General features: G+C 35.2%; 3 protein-coding genes and 1 pseudogene across 4 annotated transcripts; 1 reads left to right on the top strand and 3 right to left on the bottom strand.

The window, feature by feature from the left end:
* Positions 1-1,552: 1,552 nt before the first annotated feature.
* LOC110689331 lies at positions 1,553-2,902 on the bottom strand (annotated as a pseudogene).
* Positions 2,903-3,458: 556 nt separating this feature from the next.
* LOC110689322 lies at positions 3,459-4,667 on the bottom strand. The gene has a single exon (XM_021866092.1). It carries the CDS (start codon positions 4,665-4,667, stop codon positions 3,459-3,461), a length of 1,209 nt encoding a protein of 402 aa, XP_021721784.1.
* A 3,798-nt stretch (positions 4,668-8,465) lies between these two features.
* LOC110689818 (malate dehydrogenase, chloroplastic-like) lies at positions 8,466-12,831 on the top strand. 2 transcript variants are annotated; one of them, XM_021866648.1, is made up of 2 exons: positions 8,466-9,203; positions 11,186-12,831. In XM_021866648.1, the coding sequence occupies exon 2, from the start codon at positions 11,218-11,220 to the stop codon at positions 12,448-12,450; it is 1,233 nt and encodes a 410-aa protein (XP_021722340.1). In that variant the 5' UTR covers positions 8,466-9,203; positions 11,186-11,217; the 3' UTR covers positions 12,451-12,831. The 2 variants fall into 2 exon arrangements, with proteins under 2 accessions (XP_021722340.1, XP_021722335.1); XM_021866643.1 differs by lacking the exon at positions 8,466-9,203 and adding an exon at positions 9,815-9,957.
* A 2,095-nt stretch (positions 12,832-14,926) lies between these two features.
* Positions 14,927-21,253, bottom strand: LOC110689811 (urease accessory protein G-like). The gene is made up of 7 exons (XM_021866628.1): positions 21,108-21,253; positions 20,767-20,955; positions 18,861-18,921; positions 17,477-17,678; positions 15,918-16,039; positions 15,732-15,836; positions 14,927-15,184 (listed from the first exon to the last, which is right to left on the bottom strand). Exons 1-7 carry the CDS (start codon positions 21,170-21,172, stop codon positions 15,101-15,103), a joined length of 828 nt encoding a protein of 275 aa, XP_021722320.1. The 5' UTR covers positions 21,173-21,253; the 3' UTR covers positions 14,927-15,100.
* Positions 21,254-21,735: the final 482 nt, after the last annotated feature.

Here is a 21,735-nt window from a genome sequence, read left to right as displayed (position 1 = left end):
TTTATTTAGTAGAATAAGTTTTTTAAATAAGCTTTCCACCAAACACCTTGAATTAGCTTATTTAATAGTCAATAAGCTAATGTTGATGAAATAAGCTAATTTTGCTCAAATAAGCTAGTTACCAAACACAGTCATAATATCTCAAAAATGACACAGATTCCCAAATAACATGACAATTCAATTCATAAGTATCTCAACTCTTAGGGCAATAATACTAGCACCCAAAAATAATCAAATCTCAACCTAAAAATAATACTCCGCATTAACAACCCTATAACCTCAATAAAATAATACTCCCTATAGAAACAACATTAAAACCCTAGAATTAAAACAATCAATCAATGCGACAATTAAATCATATAATACCACACACTAATCATATACATATAAATCATGATCATATATAATTCACAAATTATAAAACTTACCCCTAACAATACAAAGTACAATTTATACTAACAATATATGAGCAAACAAAATCCAAAAATTAGGGTTGTGTGATTACCTTTTGACAAATTACAATCGCATTACGATATTCAATTCAAAAGCAAGAAACAAACTGAGCTACGTTGCAAACTGCGGCCTTCGTTACAACAATATATTATGCAGCTTTCCTATGTATTAATCCCACAATATAATCATCAGATTATATAAATCAATAGACATATCAATGGATATAGGAGGATGAAATAAGATCTTACCACAAGCAACAAATTTGACTTTCTTTTACAAGTATCACGCATGGGCAAAAAGGAAAATGGTTGTTCCCTTCGTTTTTGTTAATAAAATAAATATCTTTTGAAAGTTAATATTTTTAGGGTTTAAAATAGTTTATGTATGCTTTTAAAATGTACAGTGTTATTCAAATAAGATAGGGTTTTAAAACTTTCCGAATTCTAAAATAAAAATATGATAGTAGAAAAGTTAATTAATAAATAAAAATAAACTATTTTTTATAAAAATATATAATATAAAATTGTAAAATATTCAGGTATTACAGTTTGCGCATAGACCTCCCCACCTCATTTCCTAGCTGGTTTGGTGGAGTTTTGAATGGTCTTAAGAGCACCCTTATTCATGACCATATAAAAAATTGTTCATGTTACTATTCACATAAATAAATACTTTCTCTCTCATACACATAAACCATACAAATAATTTCCAACATCCTCCTCTTAACCATGAACCAATAAAAAATTATTCATGTTACTATTCACCTACCCCACCTCAATTTATCTTTTTACTAAAAATTAAAATACATACATAATTAACAATATATTAATCTCATTTAATATGTAATTTATTGTTATTACCGTAATTAGTTACGTTTCAGTATTATGAAATTACAATTAGCATTATTTGCGTGCAAATTTAGCTTAAATTATCGTAATTAGAGTTGTTCATTGTCTGCGATTAGCATAATTAGCGTTATTAATTACTTTGTTAATTAAAAGATACAAAATACAATTTTTTTATTAATAGAAAATTTTTCAAAAAAAAAAACAACCATAGTGCATTAGACATAACACATACTTAACAACATAATTGAAATCTAATTGTTATTGTTCTCGTTACGCCTAAATTTCTTCCAAATGTGCTCAACCAAATCGTGTTTTAATTGCAAGTGAGCTTGTTGATCTTCAATCTCTGTTCTTCGTTGCAAATATATATTGATGTCTACTACACGCTCATTACGATACTCGAAGGCATCCTCGTTAGAACCACTTTGGTTGTCAATGAAGTGAAACGTGTCAGAGTTGTTCAAATATGTATCTCGTTCATCTTCAACGATCATGTTGTGCAATATGATGCACGATAACATAATTTTGTGAAGTATTTGAACATCCCAAGCAAGAGATGGTTTTCTAATTCTAGCGAATCGAGATTGTAGAACTCCAAAAGCTCGCTCAACATCTTTCCTCGCTGCTTCTTGATGTTGTGCAAACAATTTATGTTTCTGAGTCTGTGGACTAGTGATAGACTTCACAAAAGTAGCCCACTTGGGATAAATACCGTCAGTAAGATAATATCCCTTGTTATATTGATGACCATTAACAAAAAAGTTCACAAGAGGTGTATGCCCCTCCAACACATCCTCAAATACAGGAGATCGGTGGAGCACATTTAAGTCATTGTAAGAACCCGGCATCCCGACGAAAGAATGCGAAATTTACAAGTCTCGATCAGCAACAGCCTCTAATATAAGAGTGGCTACCCCTTTTCTGCCTTGATATTGTCCTTTCCATGCTGTCGGACAATTTTTCCACTCCCAGTGCATACAATGAATGCTTCCGGTCATGCCTGGAAATCCACGCTCCTCTCCTATTCGCAGCAGTCTTTCCATATCATGACCATTTGGGCGTCTCAAGTACTGATCACCGAATTGGTTGATGACACCTTCGGTAAACTTTTCTAATGCCAACTTTGCAGTACTTTCGCTTATTCTTATGTACTCGTCACACGCGTCGGCGTCTAAACCGTAAGACAACTGCCGAATTGCTGCAGTGCACTTTTGTAGTGGAGACAAGCCTAGACGGCCAGTAGCATCTCTCTATTGTCGGAACCATGTATCATTTTCTGTTACTGCATACATAACACGTTCAAAGACATGCTTGTGCATTCGGAATCTACGTCGGAAAAGGTCACTTGGGTAGACTGGAACTTCTGCAAAGTAATCATTGTACAACCGCACATGACCTTCTTCACGTCGTCTATCACCTCAGGGAACAGATTTGCGCGAGCGCCGTGGTGGAGGTGTTGCCATCGAGGCTAGGATTGGGAGGTAAGTGGAGGTGACTGTGTCAATCATGTCATCTATTTCCCTCTCTTCTCGAGCTAATGCTTCCCTTCTATCCTCATCAGAGTTATCAGTGGAGCTTATATTAATTTTGAAGGAGTCCATTTTCTTCTTGTGTTATATGAAAGAGTAAAATTTGTTAGTTTCAGAATTAAATTAGGGTTTTGATGAAGAAAGGTTATAGGCATAGTTTGGATCTTATATAAAAATGATCAATGATATGAATGCACAAGTGCATCACATGAAAATTAAATAAACTTTAGTTAGATTTGACAACTCAATGAATTCTAAAAAGTCATCACATGGAAGACCATTACATTTAATAAATGGATTCTGAAAAGTATTTACTTTGACTCTGAAAAGTATTAAGAGACTCTGCAAAAGTATTCTAATAGAGTCGTCAAATCAATTGGATTCTGAAAAGTACTTATTGAAATTGACTTCACAAATCACGTGAACAAAGTTTCACACATAAAATGACAAAATATTTAAAATTTTGTTACATGGTTGCAGTATTATTCATTACACATACAATACCGTTTCGAAGGACAAACACATAAACTAAACATAACACGACTAACCCAACTTAAAACTGATTAAATTGAAGGGAAAAAAACTTAAAACAACACTAGCACAATGCAACCTATTCCATAACATAACATTAAAATGCCCTAAATTTTCTAAGGTATTCTTGGAGTTCGATGATCATCTGATCTTCCCACGGGGCACGAACTTCTTTGGCAAGCAATTGTTGGAGCATGTCCCAATTCATTTTATATTGTTGCATCTGAATGTTTCTCTCCTCTAGCTCAATTTGCTTTTGTTTTCTAGCTTCTTTCTTCTTATCCAACTCGAGCCTTTCCAAATCTCTGTCAACGGCCTTATCCCTCATCTCGCCGTACAGTTTAAGTTTGTCACCAAATGATTCGAAAGTATCAAGTGCTTGAGTTGTTACTTCCTTGCCCTTCAACCTCGACTTAGCCTTCTTCGAACCATCAGAACGTGGTACAAACTCATCAGTAAAAACGTCTCCACTTGTTGGTGTATTTGGTGTTGATCCACCATCTTCATCCCTTGATGTCTTTCCGCTACTACCGCTCTCCGGGGTATTAACCGTCGCAGGCTTCTTTGATGGACGACCACGTTCTGACACAAGAACTTTTTGCTCAAGAATAGAACGATATCTATCCCACTTCTTAAGTTGGAGCCACTCTTTATAGAACTGGAACTTCCCATATGAGTTCTTATGGATCTTGTGGGCCTTAGCAATCACATCATCAGCATTTTGCCCACTATGCATCCTTGCCTTGTCGATGCTACCACACCACTTGACAACTGCCGGAGCAATTCTTAACCACTGTCCCTTCAGACTACCAACGGTTCCGATGGTGATCTCCTCCGGGTTTGCTTTTCTTGCATCTTCGTAGGACGCTAGAACCCTTTGCCAAAATACATTTGATCTTTGATTTGTTCCGGTAATTTGATCGTTGGTTGTGTTCATGTACGCAGAGATTAAAGCAGTTGTCTCTGCATCATCCCAAATTTTTTTATCGGGTTCTTCAATGGGTTTAGGAGTGGGATGAGGTGAAGATTGGAAGGTTGGCTGTGTTAGGAGTTCGGTGTAGTTCATTTGGGTGCATGGAACATCCAATTCCTCCTCCTCATCATCGTCGTCTTCATCGTCATCAAGTGCATAATTTTCGTCTGTGCTCCCGCCTCCTCCAGGTGTTGACTGATGAGAATAACCACTTCCCGAACCATATTCACTATAATTTTGTTGGTTAATTGGTTCAGTTGAGAAGTTTGATTGACTAGGTTGAGCGTAGTTGAAGCTTATTGGATAATTTTGGCTATTTCCCTCAAAATTCATGGTGAAACTTTGAGGGATTACTTGTGGAGAATTTTGTGGGTGATTACCGGGGGGGTTGAACCCAATTTTCTTGGTGTATTCTATAATTTGGTGGATTTTGTTGTGGATTTTTTTTGGATTTACGCTTTGTTTGAGGTTTTAGATTATTAAAAGCATAATTAGGAATGTTTGGATCCATAATTTGTAATTTTTTGGCTAGTTTTGTGAAGAAATCATATTAAAATACAAACTATGGTTTAAAAAGAGGTAGTTTTTGAGGTTGTCGAAACTATATCAATATGGGTGTCTATTTATAGAGAATGAAAAAATATGACCGTTGGTAATTTTTTTTTTTTAATTATATGTTAAAAGTTATTCACGTTACAAAAATTGTAACGTTACAATTATTTGTAATGGTAATAACCAATCCATCCACTTATACTAGTGACAAGTGGAACAATCTCACACATTCCCTTTTGATTTTTTTTTTTTTAATTTCTACTAGTTTTCACGTGCCTTTTTGGTGCAAAAGTAACTCTTTGTCAGACAAATAATTTTTGATGAACCGTTCGCTTTTCCAAACCATTTGTATTTGTTCATTGCACTGTTCATCAACCTCTAATTTTTTTAATATTATTTTATGTAAACAGTAAAGCAAATAATTTTTTCCATTCATTGTTAAAGGGTGCTCTAAGGTTAGTAGGGTTTCGATTTTTCGAAGGAGGGTTTTAGGGTTAGGTTGAGTGGGATTCCGATCGGCACGGTGGGTTTCTGGGTGGCGGTGGTTTGGGGTCGTGGTTGAGTGGTGGTTTTGGGGTCTGGGTTTGGATGGTGGTGGCTAAAGTGGTGTGGCTGAGGTGGTGGTAGGTTTTTTTTTTAAAAAAAAATTTGATTTTACATTTTTGAAAATTTTGACATTTGCTACCAGCGAAACCTTCTTGTGTTACATTTGCTACTTGTTTAATTTTTTATTTTACTTTACTACCACCCAAATTCCTTAACTATATATTTCACTACCAGATAAGGTTTCGGTTAGGGGTGAAAGTTCGGTATTTGGTTTGGATTTTACACCAAACTAAATCCTAACCGAATTTAGATCAATCCAATCCATTCTTAACCGAAATAATTTTATTTTGAAAATTGAATCCAAATCGAACCGAATTTTACCCAAAATCGAAACCAAACAAGCAAATTCATACACTGTTGTTCGAAATTCAAGAAAAATAAAAACAAAAAAGCAAATCCATTCACTATATCGTTCGAAATTCAAGCAAAATCAAACCAAATAAGCAAAGAAAATTCAATATTCACTGTAAACCCTTAAAAAATCAACAAATTTAAAGAGTTTAGATGATTAACATCAAACATATTAGAAATCGACAAAATTATAATACATACACTTCAATAATTCTTCAAATTAACACTAAAATTGAAAATAACGCAGATCTAAGAGTTAATATAGTGCATATGTACATATCTCTTCATCAAATCAAGGCTTCAAAACATCAACTAAGAAGGGAGAAGCCGATAATTGCGAGACTTGAAAGAGGAGAGAAGCCGAAGAATTACCACCGGTGAGGGTGGTCGACTGGTCGTGGCTGGCGGTGAAGGAGCGCACACACAACTACACAAGCAGTGGTGGTAAGAAACCGTGACTGAGAGAGGTACTGAGAAACCGTGACTGGTACGATGGAGGTGGTAAGAAAAAGGGGAGTACGAAGACGCAACACCGGAACTAAGCTCGATCGGAGGGAGTATGTACGAACACGCAACACGAAATGAGGTGGTGGTGATGATGACGACTTACATCGTTACATTTGTTTTTGTTTTTGTTTTTGTTTTTCTCATCATCATATCTAAGGTTTAATAATATGATGATGATGACGACTTACATCGTTACATTTGGTGATTGTTGTTAATCTTGGCAAATTAATTTCATCAGCCCATTCAACTTGAATTTTCAGAGTAGTGGTTAATTCTTTTTCGGTTAGCAGTGGTGTCTCAATGTTTGGATATTTTTCGAAAAGGTAATCACACGATATCAATTTGGAGATGTTTGATTAATTTGATTGTATTATTTATTATGTGTAATCACACGAACCTTAATCCTTGAAGTTGTTTATTTAATAATTGATTATTGTTTGTATTGATTATATTTTGTATTATTATATGTAAATTTTATGATTTATTTGTATGATCAAGTTTTATATATATGTGATTAGTTGTGTATGTATTGTATTATATGATTCTAATTGCCGTATTATTTTTGTGGTATTGATTGATTGTGTTATTTTTTCTAGGGTTTTTAATGTTGTTTCTATAGGGAGTATTGTTCTTCTGGTTTTAGATTTATTAATGCCTTTTTGGGTTGAGAATTGATTACATTTGGGTTATTAGTATGATTTGCCCTAAGAGTTGATATATTTATAAATTGAATTATTATGTTATTTGGAAACATGTGCCATTGTTGAGATACTATGTGAATGATTATTTGATCGAAGTAAAAGGTTGAGAAATTATTATTTTGTTATTGGTTTGAGGCTAGGCGTTATAGATCTTAGTCCTTGGCATGTTGGTAATGAGATAATGATCATGAGTTAAGAATGAGGTACAATCTTTATTATTTATTTTTCTATGGTCCCCTATAGTGGGAATTGGCCCGTATGTGGTCTGGTTCAAGGTGTTTTCTGGTTATTGGGAGTATTCAAGTTTTTATACTTGTTGGTTTTATTCAAATTACCCATGTCCAAGGCTAGGTATAGAACAACGAGCATGGCACACTTATGGGTTATATGAGTTGATTGAGTAAAAGTTCGTATTATTATTCGAGGTTGAGTTGATAAAGGTTATTTTTCAGAGTACAATGTGTAATGTAGTTCTAAACTACATTGTTTAAGTGAGCTAATAATATTAATTATTATATTATTCTTTGTATTCTGATATGTGGTGATTACTCAGCTTTGCTGATTGCGTGCTTTTGTGTGTGTCTTTCTTTGGTCATGGCCTTCGCCTTTCAATGACTCTATAATGATCCAATCTTTACACTTGTAATATTGGGGAGCAGACTCATCATAGGTGTTTACATATATAGTTTGGACTTGCATCTAGGTGGTGGGATTTTAAGTGGAGAGTTGGTTATTGTTCGCAGTTTATTTCTTTTCATAAGTTTGAATTTATTTAAAATCTGGTTTTATTTATTTACTACTTTTGTTGGGTTTTGAATAAGGGCCTTAATGGTTCCAACTTGTATCACTTAATTTTGGTTTCATTCGTTGGTTTTGAAATTTACTTACAAACTGATTTAGTTTTTCCACTACTAATATTTGATATAGCCTTAATGTTTGAACACGTGGCGGTAGCACGCCAGTAATTCTCTTAGATTTTGTTCAAGTTATTCACGGGTTTAAAGAGAGAATTATTGGGGTGTTACACGAAAATTGTGAAAAGATGAGGGAGGATTAGGGTTTTGCTATATATATATGTAGGGGAATTGGGCTGGGATTATTTGGGCTTACAAAATTTCGGTTTGGATTTCGGTTTTCAGTTTTTTGGGGCCCCAAACCGAAATATTTCGGTTTCAGTTTTTTGGAACCGATCCAAACCGAAAATCGAAAAAACCGAACCGAATTTCTAATTCGGTTTGGTTTGGATTGGTTTTCGATTTTTGTCCAAATTACTTTCACCCCTAGTTTCCGTCAATGTAGCTGTTAAGTAGGGCCTAATATTTCATTAAATTTATCCATCACCACACCAGGCCAGTTTATTAACCTATGCCACACTAACCACTCACCAACATTCCCCTATTCCCAGCTCCTCGCGCAAACACCACACAAACCCCGACCCCTGTCAGTCGCACCTCCAACATCATCAACATCACACCATCATTAACATCACACCAAACCACCACAACTGCCACAAGCGTAACAACTACCCACAACACAAAACCACTACAACTCCCTTGCTTTCTCCAACATCACTAAGCTCAGCCCACACTTCAACCCCCATCGCAACACTGCATCGAGCACCGCTTGAACCAACATTCCCGCTTACAATACCACCGCAAGAAGTCGCGCTCCACCAGCAGCCCCACACTACCATCAATTGAAGCCAACAGTCCAATCGAACAAATAATAACCCGCAAAAAGCTCTAATTCAGCTCACGATTTCAGCATTTGTAGCCCCGCAATTGGCAATTTGCACCCACGGAATTAATGAAATTGGGCGGCTGAGATGTATTGAACCTCCCAATCGCTCCTTGCCTAGCCTTGAAACCCTAGCGACCAGGGTTTTCAAGGGTGGAGGAAGAACGATTTGGGGGTTTCAAGGGTAGAAGATGGGTTTTTCTAGGGTTTTGTCGGAAGGGAAGAGGCTTCAGGTAAGGAATTGTGGTTTAGGGGCAAGGAGAGCCTGTCGCCGGCGAAGGAGAGAGGGTGGCAGTGAGGTTTTGGCCTTCGGGAAGCATTGATGGAGGAAAGGGAGGTGGATGGAAGGTGGCAGGGATGGAGGGGTGGCTGGACCTCACTAACGATAACGGTAACATCATAAGTCATGCATCTGGTAAGTGAAATATATTTTATTGGAATTTGAGTGGTACTTTTTAAAAATAAAATATTAAATAGGTAGCAAATATGACACAAGGTTTTTTCGCAGTTAGCAAATGTCAAATTTTTCTTTGATTAATTATTTATTTAATTTTGGACAAATCAAGTTGTGACATGTGTAAATTAAACTTGATAAAAAATAATACTTCCTCAACCGGTTAGCAGTTACTCGAGACCATTATGAGCGGATTGAGTATAATTTTTGGATTATTTAAAACTAATTCAAATGTGGGAATTATTCTGGGCAGACGTTCTAAAGGTGAGATTATTCTGACCAATCTTTTCGAAAATAAAAAAATACTTCCTCTGTCCTATTTTATTGCTCCATTTAACTATGCACGGTCTCCAAGACAAGTATTAGAACGTTTATATCTTTATTTCCATACACGTAAAAATTAAAAAAACGTGATATTAATAAAATATAAAATGAGACGAATATAATAAGACCACTCATGAGAGTTATGACTATATTACCTTTTATAGATTAACGACAATTTAAGGTCAAAGTTTTTAAAGTTTGACCCAAAAAATGGTAATAGGGTAAAAATAAAGGGACGGAGGGAGTATACATTTTTCATTTCATGAATGACGATTAGAATAGCCCTTTCCCTATATAAAGAAAACTTCGATTTTCTCACAGCTGCACCTACTCCCTCCCTTCCTATAAAGCCTGCTCTTCTTTCTCTCCTCCATTGAAAGCAGATTCTGAGGTAAGATATCTTTACTTTCTATACTTTTTAATTATCGAATATCAATTTTACAATTTAGTATTAGTCGTTGATTTAATGGTAAGTATATTCAATTTAGGGTATAGATTATTGAACTACTAATTATAATTACTCAAGTTACTGCTATTAGGCTTTATATACTCTTGTATTACGAATTGTGATACCCATTTTTGCCTCTTGATCTCTTGGTCTTTTGACAATTATTATATTATATATTGTTTAAATGGTTGCATTTGGATTTGATGCACATATAGCTTTTTGGTTATTTGAAATGTGTTTTTAATTTGATGTATATATTCTTTGTTTCAATCATGAATTCCTTCGAACTCATGATCTTATTCATGTTCAATAGAACTCATTCCCAAAGGAGTGGCATGCTTGTTTTGATTTGCGTCATTACATTTGCGTACCTGATTACTGTGAGGGTTCTGAACCGATCTATAACTACTTTCGTGAGAGCATTAGTCCCAAAATGATTTGGGTCAGCTAACATGAATCGTTATAAGGAATCGTACGATATAATACTTCACTTTCTTTCTTACCCAAGTTTAAAATTAAAAAAAAATAATAGCATGTACGAGTATCATTTATGATATAGTGTTTCACTGTTGGTCTAGTTTATTTTCTTAAAATAGATATAAATTAGATTAAAATTTCAAAAAAAAGAAACTGATTGATGTATGCTCGATGTGTGTGTCACTTGCTAAATGGGAATTGTACTAGGCTCCCTAATCGTTTTGTTAGAAAAGCATACGGTGTAGTTTTGTGTGCAATTCTTGATCTATGCTGTCGATAGACGTTTATATGGCTTGGTGATCTAGATGTTAAAGTCAGGCAACTAATGTGGATAGTTCTTGTAAAGATAATAAGGAAAAAACTAAATCCAAGGCCTCGGTTATTGGAATTTCTCTAAACGAACTCTCTTACTGAAATGGTTGATGTCTTATGCTTTAGAAATTGTTGATTAGGGGAATGTTTCTATTGTCCTATGCTTCAAAAATGGGTTGATACATTATGCTCTAGATGGCAAAGCAATGGGTGAGCTTTCTACCGTTTTTTTTGTTAATTTTTCCTACTTGGTGAGTTGGTGGGTCTAGCTTTGATTAGATTTGATTAACTGCATTACTTGGCCATTGGCATTGATATGTTTTTGGAAAAGGAAAGCTGCTTTTTCTTGAGTTACTAACCCGCTGCTGCTGCATGCTTGTAGGTTGCTTTTATATTCTATTTCATCTGTAGCACATGATGGCCGCAACAACAGCTACAAACTTTTCCGCTGCATCAATTGCTTCCGGCGATGTAAAGGTAGGATTGGTTCCAAAAATGAAGTCATCAGGGCTACAGATGAAATCTACCCATGATTTTAGGGATTTCAGTGGTCTTAAAGCAGCCGCATCTCTAACCTGTGAATCAGAGTCTTCGTTTCTTGGTAAAGATGGTGTTATTGCCCTGCGAAATTCTTTCCAAACAAAAGCTGTGAAAGAAAACATCCAGTCCCTTGCCTCTCTGCAGCCAAAGATTCAAGCTTCCTTTAAAGTGGCCGTTCTTGGAGCTGCTGGAGGGATTGGTCAACCATTATCACTTCTGGTCAAAATGTCCCCACTGGTCTCGACTCTTCATCTCTATGATATTGCAAATGTCAAGGGAGTTGCTGCGGACCTAAGCCATTGCAATACACCCTCAGAAGCTTTAGCTTTCACTGGGCCTGAGCAGTTAGGAGATGCCCTAAAAGGGGTGGATGTAGTTGTTATCCCTGCTGGTGTTCCAAGAAAACCAGGAATGACTCGAGATGACCTCTTTAATATCAATGCTGGCATAGTGAAGACTTTGGTTGAAGCAGTTGCTGACAACTGTCCAGATGCCTTTATTCACATAATCAGCAACCCTGTGAATTCAACTGTGCCAATTGCTGCAGAGGTGCTGAAGCAAAAGGGTGTTTATAATCCTAAGAAGCTTTTTGGTGTCACTACTCTAGATGTTGTTCGGGCAAACACATTTGTTGCACAAAAAAAGAATCTGAAACTCATTGATGTAGATGTGCCAGTGATTGGTGGACATGCTGGTATAACCATTTTGCCTCTATTGTCTAAGACAAAACCCTCTGCGAGCTTTACTGATGAAGAGATAGAAGAACTAACTGTAAGAATTCAGAATGCTGGGACAGAGGTTGTGGAAGCCAAAGCTGGGGCTGGTTCTGCGACACTGTCTATGGCCTATGCTGCTGCTAGATTTGTGGAGTCTTCTCTTCGTGCTCTTGATGGAGACTCAGATGTGTATGAGTGCTCGTTTGTGCAGTCGGAGTTAACTGATCTTCCTTTCTTCGCATCAAGAATTAAGCTGGGAAAGAATGGAGTAGAAGCTTTTCTGAATTCTGACCTGCAAGGCCTAACTGACTATGAATCCAAGGCTCTTGAAGCTCTTAAGCCTGAACTCAGAGCTAGCATTGAGAAGGGTATTGCTTTTGCTAACAAATAATCAGTTAATGCTTGATCTTCTCTTGAAGGTATGTAGTTCGGCATGAAAATGCCCAGAATTTTATGATGTTAGACTTGGTCGTCACTCTCATTTTTGTAGCTTGATAGAGTTTAATTTCCATTTAAAAATAATTGTGTGAGGCTCAAATGTTTTTTGAGAGGCTTTGGTGAAGCAACTTGGTTTGTGATCTCTGCTGTGAGAAAAGGCTTTTATTGTTTTTATTGTCGGTGCTCTCTATCATGTTTAAGTTGTTTGATGTCTGTAAATTGGCTAGAGCAGTGATTTCTCAAGCCAAGCCTGTTGTAGCTTGAACAGAGCTACCGAATATTTTGTTGAGATCAGTTTGAAAATAATGTCAGTGAATTGTGGCTGCTTCTATCATTCTAAGCTTGTGCTCTCTAGATTGGTGTTTCTTGTCATTTAATTCTAATTGACAACTAGTTATGGCTTCCCAGTTCCGATGCCGTACGTGCTTATTCTGGCGACCATAAAGGATTGCCAAGTACTTGATAGTATTGAGAGAATTGAACATATTTCACTGAGCTAGGATAGTACAATGCGAATTCAAAATGCTACATTGGTCATGGTGGTTTATTAAAATGGGGAGGCCTCTGCTCCATTCTTCTACCTGGTAATGAAATTACTTTGATGAGTTAAGTGAAAATTTCAGAAAAGAACCCATGTACTTGTTCACAACTACAAGCACATCCGTGAGATCTTGTTGAAAAACATATTGTATGAAGATAGGATGAGAGCAATTGAACCAACAGTAATATTAAAATATGATGTGAGGGGATCACTAGTGGGAAAGAAAATAGTACTAAAATACGGCCGTAACAAAAAAGTGGAGCAAGTATTATTGAAAGGGAAGATTTAACCACTTGAACTATCCCTCACTCTCATAATTTAAATAATAATTATATAAAAAACTAAATATAATGGAGAAAGTTGTAATACGATTTTAATTTAAAAGAAGAGACCAATTTAAAATACTTCCTACAGTATAAAATAAACACAAAATAACTAATAAATTAATGATGTCTTATATTGTTTTTCGTAGTTTATAAGCTTTGATAACATTGCAACTTTGTATAAGCTGTTTTCTCAGTTAGAAAAATTATCAATTATTGTACTCCGTTTTTTTTTTTTTTTTTTTTTTTTTTTTTTTTTTTTTTTTTTTTTGACGGGTAATCCATTGGTAAATTAGTAAAGTGTATGTTGAGCATTTTACAATTTGGCTACTAATTTGTTAAACATGCGTGAGAACGTCATGAATATGTGTCAATGTGTGCGTCTGTGTTCATGCAATCATGCTTGTTTTATTATATTCCGTAATAGATATGCCTGTGCGCATGAATGATGACACATTGATTACAAAATATCCGTGCTAACCTGCCATGGTCCATGTATATCTACACTTCACACTTGATTAATACTTATATACGAAGGAGAAGGTTTCTAATGCATTTGTATATTGATGTTTTAGTTCGGCGTTCAAATACTATTAAGGGTACTTGAGGGTAGGGATTCTCTTATTTCTCCTCTACTCCCAACTGTTTGCCCGCATATACTAGACCAAAAAAACTTGAGCGTTGAAGTCTGGTCAAGGTCCTTATCATTAAAATAATAAGAAATTATTGATGCTTCAGCTTTCTACTCAATGGTGTTTAATATTTCCCGCAATTCTGCATAAGGCATAGGAAAAAACTTCTACTCCACAATTGGGCATTGCCGCGTTGGAGTTCAATACAAAATCTGCAAAAGACAAACTTCTAAATATTAATGACATAGTTACATCCAACATAAATGATCAATGACATACTCATTCATGCCTTCTTTTGATATTTCTCTTTTCATGCCTTGTTTCACCTCAATTACCCAATAGAACAAACCTATACAAATTTTGCAGGTGCTCTTTCGCGGGTACAAATCCACGAAAACCACTGCTATGAATGACCGTTAATTGACGTTCCTGAACATCTCAAGAACAAATTAGTGCCATGACATTGTAATACGGTCAAGTCAAATTAGAACTGTGATTAAAAATTTGGGTGTCAATATTTCCTAGGCGTCCAATACTTACTATTTTGTTGTACTGTCAACTAGTCACATGTCTTATCTATTGAGATAAGAAAAGTTTGAATGTGAACAATATTGTACGTTTAAATTTCACATAGTATGATCCCGTCTTTATTTTGTTTGGCCTTAAATTGATAGGAAATGAAGGATACTTGATGTTGTTTGGGAGGCTTACAATATCGTAGATTCGTGGATCTCTACCTCTCTTGGATAAGCTCATATGCATGCCTGATGCAGTGAGCTGTGAGCATACTAGCACAGAACCCCCACTTGGTTTTTTTTTTTTTTTTTTTTTTTTTTTTTTTTTTTTTTTTTTTTTTTTTTTTGGGGTAATACCAGTAACCATATTGCCTCAAGTTTACCAATATACGAAGTATATACTATATAGTGCAGGAAGTAAAGAACAAGTTTTAAGTTACACACTTTTATTCATTTTTACACTGTATATTAGCTTCATCATCCATGAAGATACTTAAGAGTAATGCTGAGTATCAAATCATGATTACGAAAGCAGAAAGACAGTAGCAGTCACACCAAAAGAAATATAAGAATTCTATGCATATGCACAATTCTAGTGCTGTTTCTTCCCGGTTGCCACTTCCCAGGCCTGCAGAATGTGGTTGACAATTTCTTCTACACCTAACCCGTGCTTCACCTGCTCAAAAACAGTTCATCATTGTTAATACAAAACTAAATCAGTGGCACGAGATGTTAAAATGCCCAAAATCAACCAAGCCGATGGGTGGATCTAATATATTTGAATGTATGTAGATGTACCTAAGCTTTTATGAATAGAAACTCTCATGAAGGTCAGATTTTCTAGAACATTTTTAACTCTAGAAACATGTTCTTTAAAGAGCAATTAGTTTTCCACCTCAAGATCTCTAGAGACACATAATGACCTTATTTCTTTTCTCTTAAAAAATCTTCTTCATTTACCAATTTTTTCAAGCCAACAATTTGAAAGAAAAATTATTGCTTTCTTGCTTTAGTTTTTGTGTTCACATGTATCTTAAATGTAAGAAAATTGATAATTGCATAGCAGTGATCCCCCATGGCAGCAAAATGAGGATACATTGTAATAGATCAAGCTTTAGGCAAAATGCTCTGCATTAGCCAAAATAAGTAAATTGAGTCATAAAGCTCAGGGTTGGGACTTAGGACTGTTAGGAGGGAGGGAGAAAATAAAATTTGTTGAAAACCTGAGCAAAGACGAATGGTCCTCCATCTCGCATACGAAGAGCATCTCTCTCCATGACAGCCAAATCAGCTCCAACTGCAGGGGCAAGGTCAGTCTTGTTTATAACCTGCAGTAAATTAAACATGAGCGAGGCTATTTCAGCAAGGACCATCATTAAAGCTATGGCAATAAAATGAAATATACATACAAGAAGGTCTGCTTGGGTGATGCCGGGTCCTCCCTTGCGTGGAATCTTATCTCCAGCAGATACATCTATTATGTAAATGATGTAGTCTGCCAGTTCCCTGCTAAAATTGGCTGCTAAATTGTCTGTGCGAAATATGCACACATTTGTATAAGCAATTAGAGTGTGTCCCAGGCAATGTTTTGACCTTTTACTTTAGATATCATAATTTGCACACAAGCATGTATAAAGTTGCTATCAACACCTACTGGAAATTAGCAAATAAAGAGTTATGAGTATACATTATATATGTTGAGTAAAGATCATACTTAATACATAGCTTAGATGACAAACATCGACTTTAACTTTTGTCGCTCTCATGTTTGAACCTTACAGCTGTTACAGGGCAAAGGGAGGGTCCCATGTGGCATATGTATTTTCTTAGGAACACTTTTTAATAGATCCAACTTAGGATGGATTGATTTATAATAAGGGAAAGGAACTTGGATCCGTCCACTTCCCACCCCTTATTGGTTTTTACGTTATACAAAATGGATCCATCTCTCTCCCTCTCTTTTCTTTCTTTTCAGGTTCTCTAATCCAAAAAGGCAAAAAAATAGTAAGTTTTTCATTCCTCATCATACTTCCCAAGTTCCTACCTCTTTTTTTTTTAATTTAATTACACGAACCCATTAGTCCTTTTTGTATCATGATAGAACTTGTTTTGCAATGTGGTAGAGAGAGTATACTATGGAGTACATCAGTGACATAATTGTGTTCTACATAGGATTTGGACCATACTTTAAAATAAATAATACAGGGTGGTTAAAAGTGGGTAGATATGAATAAAAAAAATTGAAAGTGGATAGAGAAGGAAGTAGTAAGAGCCTAAGAGGTCATGTAGAAATTATGAGATACAAAGGGTTGATACATTGGAGAAGGTAGAGGTAGCAAGCAAAACGGTGGACTTACATCAGTGGTGATAATTTAGTCAAAGCAGATAAAAATAATTAAGATAGTATTGGGACATCCAAAATTGTTTAAATTGAAATAAATGAGTCAAAGGGAGTATTTAGAATATTATTTGTGACTAGCTTACAAACAATAATGAAATTCTTGGAAAGTTGAAGACGAAGACATAGATATGTGAAGTACATCACACAAAATCATAAACCAAGGCCCTAGCAAATACCTGATAAATCACAACAGAAGCATTCATACAAATGAGCATCTCAAAAAGTAAGAATGCCAATTGTAAGGCTAGATACTATTAATCTCCTTTCTCCTTTTTTTTTTTTTTTTTTTTTTTAATTTTTTTAATGCAGGGGACAGCTCACATATCAGTATACCACAAATTATGAATCAGAGATCTATTGCAATCACACAGGCAAGATTTATAGTTTTTTATTCTATTTCATGCCGAATAATGTTCCTCTTCCCCAATCCTGTAATCCTAATAGACTATGATCTCAATATTCACCAATAACCAATAAAAAGAGTGACATACTTGTACAGATACTAGCAGATGATAAGATGTTCAGCCATATAAGACATCAATTACGTAGAAGACAACGCATTATTACCTCCACCAGATTCACAAAGAAGTATGTCTGCTTTGTATAAATTTGAAAGCTCTTCAAGAGGACCAAGATTTATGCTAATATCTTCACGAATTGCAGCATGTGGACAGCCGCCAGTTTCGACTGCACGTATCCTTTCCTCTGGAAGTGCACCATGCTTTATTAAGAATTCTCCATCTTCCTTTGTAAAGATGTCATTAGTCACCTACATCACCACAAATGTTTTTCCATTACAAGGTGACATAGACAATATATTCAATATGCAATTTTTCAAATATGAATGCACCCGCTATCTCAGCCAAAGACCTGAACCCGAAGTCGTTCAATACTTTAGTCTCTTCTCAGATAACATATCTCCAAAACCAGTTGGTGTATTGGTAGCAAGACTCAAACCACAAACTTGCTTGTGTGGAGATATTACTAAAGCTAATTAGTGCTATACACTTAGATTTTAGACAGGAGATTAGTTCCAATGAGAAGCTGCTTACTCTAAGAAGCATCTTGTGTAGTTCAGGAGCCTACTAATTATGAAATACAAGTAATTTATTTATGCAGCGTTCAATTAAATTTTTGATTGTTACTAATGTTTAATCCCAAGTACTAAAATTAATTTAGTTAAAGGTAGTCTTTGAAACCATTATACAGTGGAAAGAAATTAATGTTCGTTTGTCCTCATTATAATAGCTTTTGGTTAGAGAAACAATAAGTGGAAATCAACAAGTAAAAAATTTCACTCAAAGTTTCCATTTACAAAAATAAAATAAAAATTCCTGACTAAGATTATAATATACCATCATTCAAAGCTAATGGGCAATATTTTTTCACATATAATTGAGCTAATAATTCATGAAGACAAATCGGCACTTCATATTTTACTGAATATATTCCCCCAACTGTATGCTGAATTTTGCCATAGGCTTCTATAACTTAAAAGGCCAAAATTTGTATCCCTAAAATTTGCCAGTTCATAAGAGGGTAAATATAAACGGCAGATAACCAGGCTCAAATTTTAGAATGAAGCTTGGTATCTTGACTGCAAGTCTGCAACATTTTCCGAGGAATTAAAAATATTTCTAAAACAAAAACAGACACATCCATATATGTTCTTGATAAAACAATAGCATTTTATTCCACCAAGTAATGATCCACTTGATTTACATCCTGTTAAAAAATATTCCCAATGTAATACCCGTTTAATCCCATTGACAAAGAGCTATGTAGAATCAGTCAGTCATTGTTCAAAAAAAAAATGTAAAATCAGTCAAACACCAACATAATAATGATCAGGAATCTCATGCAGTACATATTTAAAAACACAGTCCTAACCAGTATCCAGAGAGTTAATGCTTCTTAACATTGGGACATTAAGAGATGCAATTGAGCTTACTGCAGCAAGACTATATTTGTCCCTCAAACACTTGCACAAAGCCAGCATCAGAGCTGTTTTCCTGCATACAATACACCAGAATATTTTCAGAATTACATTGCTTCCCACTTCTCAAGTTCTCAGTAAAGTTAGGAGTAGGACAAATTATTCTTCTTCTAACAGCTGCAGATTCATAGCAATTCAGAAAATGAGTAAAAAAGTATAAGGTAGAGTATTATACACGCTTATATACCTAGAAACTAGCACTTAAACCCATCTTTGACAAGAAACAAGCGATCTTCCTTACAGATTATCTAACAGTTGTTCTCCCATTCTTTCTCAGTTTCTCAAGGTTTGACATACAGTCATGGTGGTAGGCCTGATAGCATTTCAAGTTGACATACAGTGAGGTCAGTGACAGTCAACCAAATCCTATCAGGAAAGACTATTTTTCTGAGCGTAATCTTCTTTACTCTTTTCAGGAAGCCATTATCTCTTTATCATGGATTTCCTGTTCTTTCCGAAAGTAGTCGTCACTGGAACATGTCATTTAAGCTAGGAAAGGATGTAGGTCAGTCAATTATCTATCCCTTCAAGAGTAATGAAAATGGCCATCTTTGTGATCATAAGGGTAAGGCTAGAATCCCTGCACACTTGTAGCCTTGTAGGAGTAAAAATATTAGTCTAAACTAAGGTTGGCATTGGACCGGAATGATATTAGTAATGGACTCCCAATCTCCCATGGCCCAGGACATAGAGATCCACAACTGTGCATGACAATGGCCCTCATATGATTGTGTTAGGTTGACTGCATAGTGTTTGTCCTAGATTAATTTTCACATTTATTAAGAAAGATGGACAATGCCTAATAAAAAAGAATTTTAGTGAAGTTGATTTAGTACATATTCTTGAAGTAATTACACAAGTGGACATTAGTAGCGAAAACTAATGAATTTGTGTGTAAATTTGTAAGAAAAGCTCATATTCATTAATCATTACCATGCTATGCAACTTCCCCTAAACATGTGTGATTCTTCATAATTTATCATTACAATTAAACATGTGTGATGTGTTATGCCATAAAACTTCCCCTAAACATGTGTGATTCTTCATAATTTATCATTACAATTAAACATGTGTGATGTGTTATGCCATAAAACTTCCCCTAAACGAAAGGAATACCGTCTTTCAAGTGAAAATGATTTTTTATGAAAAAAACAAATAGGATAATGATTCACATTACCATAGATAATGACATGATTTTCATCTAAAATAAACACACAAATTCATGGCCCATCTTACCAAACAAGCCGTTAGAGTATACATAGTAGTTAGTATAATTAAAATTTAAAATTGGGGCACTAGGCTAACAATTAACCAAGTTACCTAAGTCCAGTCCCTCAACTAAAACCAAGACAATCATTATGAATCACAGGAAGAACTAAAAAAATACACCTTTGATCCAAAATTAAACTAATGTATTGGTACAAAGATGAATTTGAACTAGTAACGTGACAAATTAATCCGGATAAACGGAGTAAACTCCGTACCCAAAAGAGCACCTCACAGCACCAACCGGCCCACAACCGACCAACAGCACAGCCCACTAAAGTACAACCCACATTGTACATTCCCCACAACTTAGGTGGAGGAACAACCCCACCAGCCACCACCACCACGCACTACCGTGCCGTGCCGTACCGGTGGTGGAGCCTTATCAGATCCACTACATCAATAAAATACCATAGTACTCCATATTTGACAAACAATGTATGATAATAATGGGTAAACTATATAGTATAGCATTAAATAATAACAAAGCCTACCCTACTCATGGGATTAAGGCGATCAAGTAGAAGAAGAAGCGAAGATTAAAAAAGAAGAAAATCAATTGAAAACATAAAAGAAAATGAAAAATAAAGATTACCCAGTACCAACAGGACCCCCAATACCAACAGTAAAAGCTCTTTCATGAAAATCTCTGGTAATCAAAGGAGGAGCTCTTCTGCTGAAATACCCAGGTGAGTAAATGGGTTCATGACTATGTGGTGCTAATCCATCATGGCTGTGATTTACTTTTCCATCACGATATGTGTATTCAATTCCTTCTTTTTCCCTGTATTATAAATTACATATAAAATTTAAAAATCAGAATTTTGTTTGAATTACGAGTGAAAAAAGATGCAGAAAATAAAAATCAATTCCAACAAAATTGAAGAATTGAAGAAATTGGTTTTGTTGTTTGAGTGGTTAGAAGTGAAAAATTACTCGTGGGTGTGATGATGATGGTGGTCATGAGAGTGAGAATCTGGGTGACGATTTTGGGAATCCATTGTAAATCAGTGAGATAGTGAAAGTGAAACTGTGAAATGACGAGATATAATGCTTGGTTTATGTGGTCACTAATGCTTGGTTCATCAGACAGTTCAGTAAACATTAAACGCACATGCATGTCGTGATAAACACTACAAAAACTTTTGTATACACCCGTTTTACACTAATTTTACTGTACATCGAGTAGTATAAGGGTAACTTTTACCTAATTTTAGGGTAACTTTTTGCCTTTTTTTGGGTAACTTTTAACATAATACAATTTTTATATAAATAGACAATAAAAAAAGTTTTATAATGGTAATTTAATTACATTTAATCACAAATAATTCATTTTTAGTCATTTAAAATGTGATTCTTTACTAATAATTTTTATTTATATTGGATTACTTTTATGCATATTAGGGCAACTTTTATTTATTTTAGGGGTAACTTTTAGTCAATCTAGTCTATTTGTATAGTGGATGTACAATAAATTATTGTACACCCCATTTTTTAAAAAGTTAGGGTAAACCCTACGGAGTACTTGACTTGAAAGCGAAATTTCAGCGTAAATGCGCAATTA

The sequence above is a fragment of the Chenopodium quinoa genome, unplaced genomic scaffold (genome assembly GCF_001683475.1).
Source record: "Chenopodium quinoa cultivar QQ74 unplaced genomic scaffold, ASM168347v1, whole genome shotgun sequence".
Lineage (NCBI taxonomy): Eukaryota > Viridiplantae > Streptophyta > Magnoliopsida > Caryophyllales > Amaranthaceae > Chenopodium > Chenopodium quinoa.
Note: the sequence above shows the minus strand (reverse complement) of the source record. Positions and strands in the feature narration are given on the sequence as shown.

Coding starts and splice junctions, on each gene's coding strand:
- LOC110689322 (XM_021866092.1), bottom strand. CDS start 4,667: ATGAATTTTGAGGGAAATAGCCAAAATTATCCAATAAGCTTCAACTAC.
- LOC110689818 (XM_021866648.1), top strand. CDS start 11,218: ATGATGGCCGCAACAACAGCTACAAACTTTTCCGCTGCATCAATTGCT.
- LOC110689811 (XM_021866628.1), bottom strand. CDS start 21,172: ATGGATTCCCAAAATCGTCACCCAGATTCTCACTCTCATGACCACCAT. Junction 17,679..18,860: donor ACAAATATAGTCTTGCTGCA/GTAAGCTCAATT, acceptor GTGGTGATGTAG/GTGACTAATGACATCTTTAC. Junction 15,837..15,917: donor TCACCCAAGCAGACCTTCTT/GTATGTATATTT, acceptor AATTTACTGCAG/GTTATAAACAAGACTGACCT.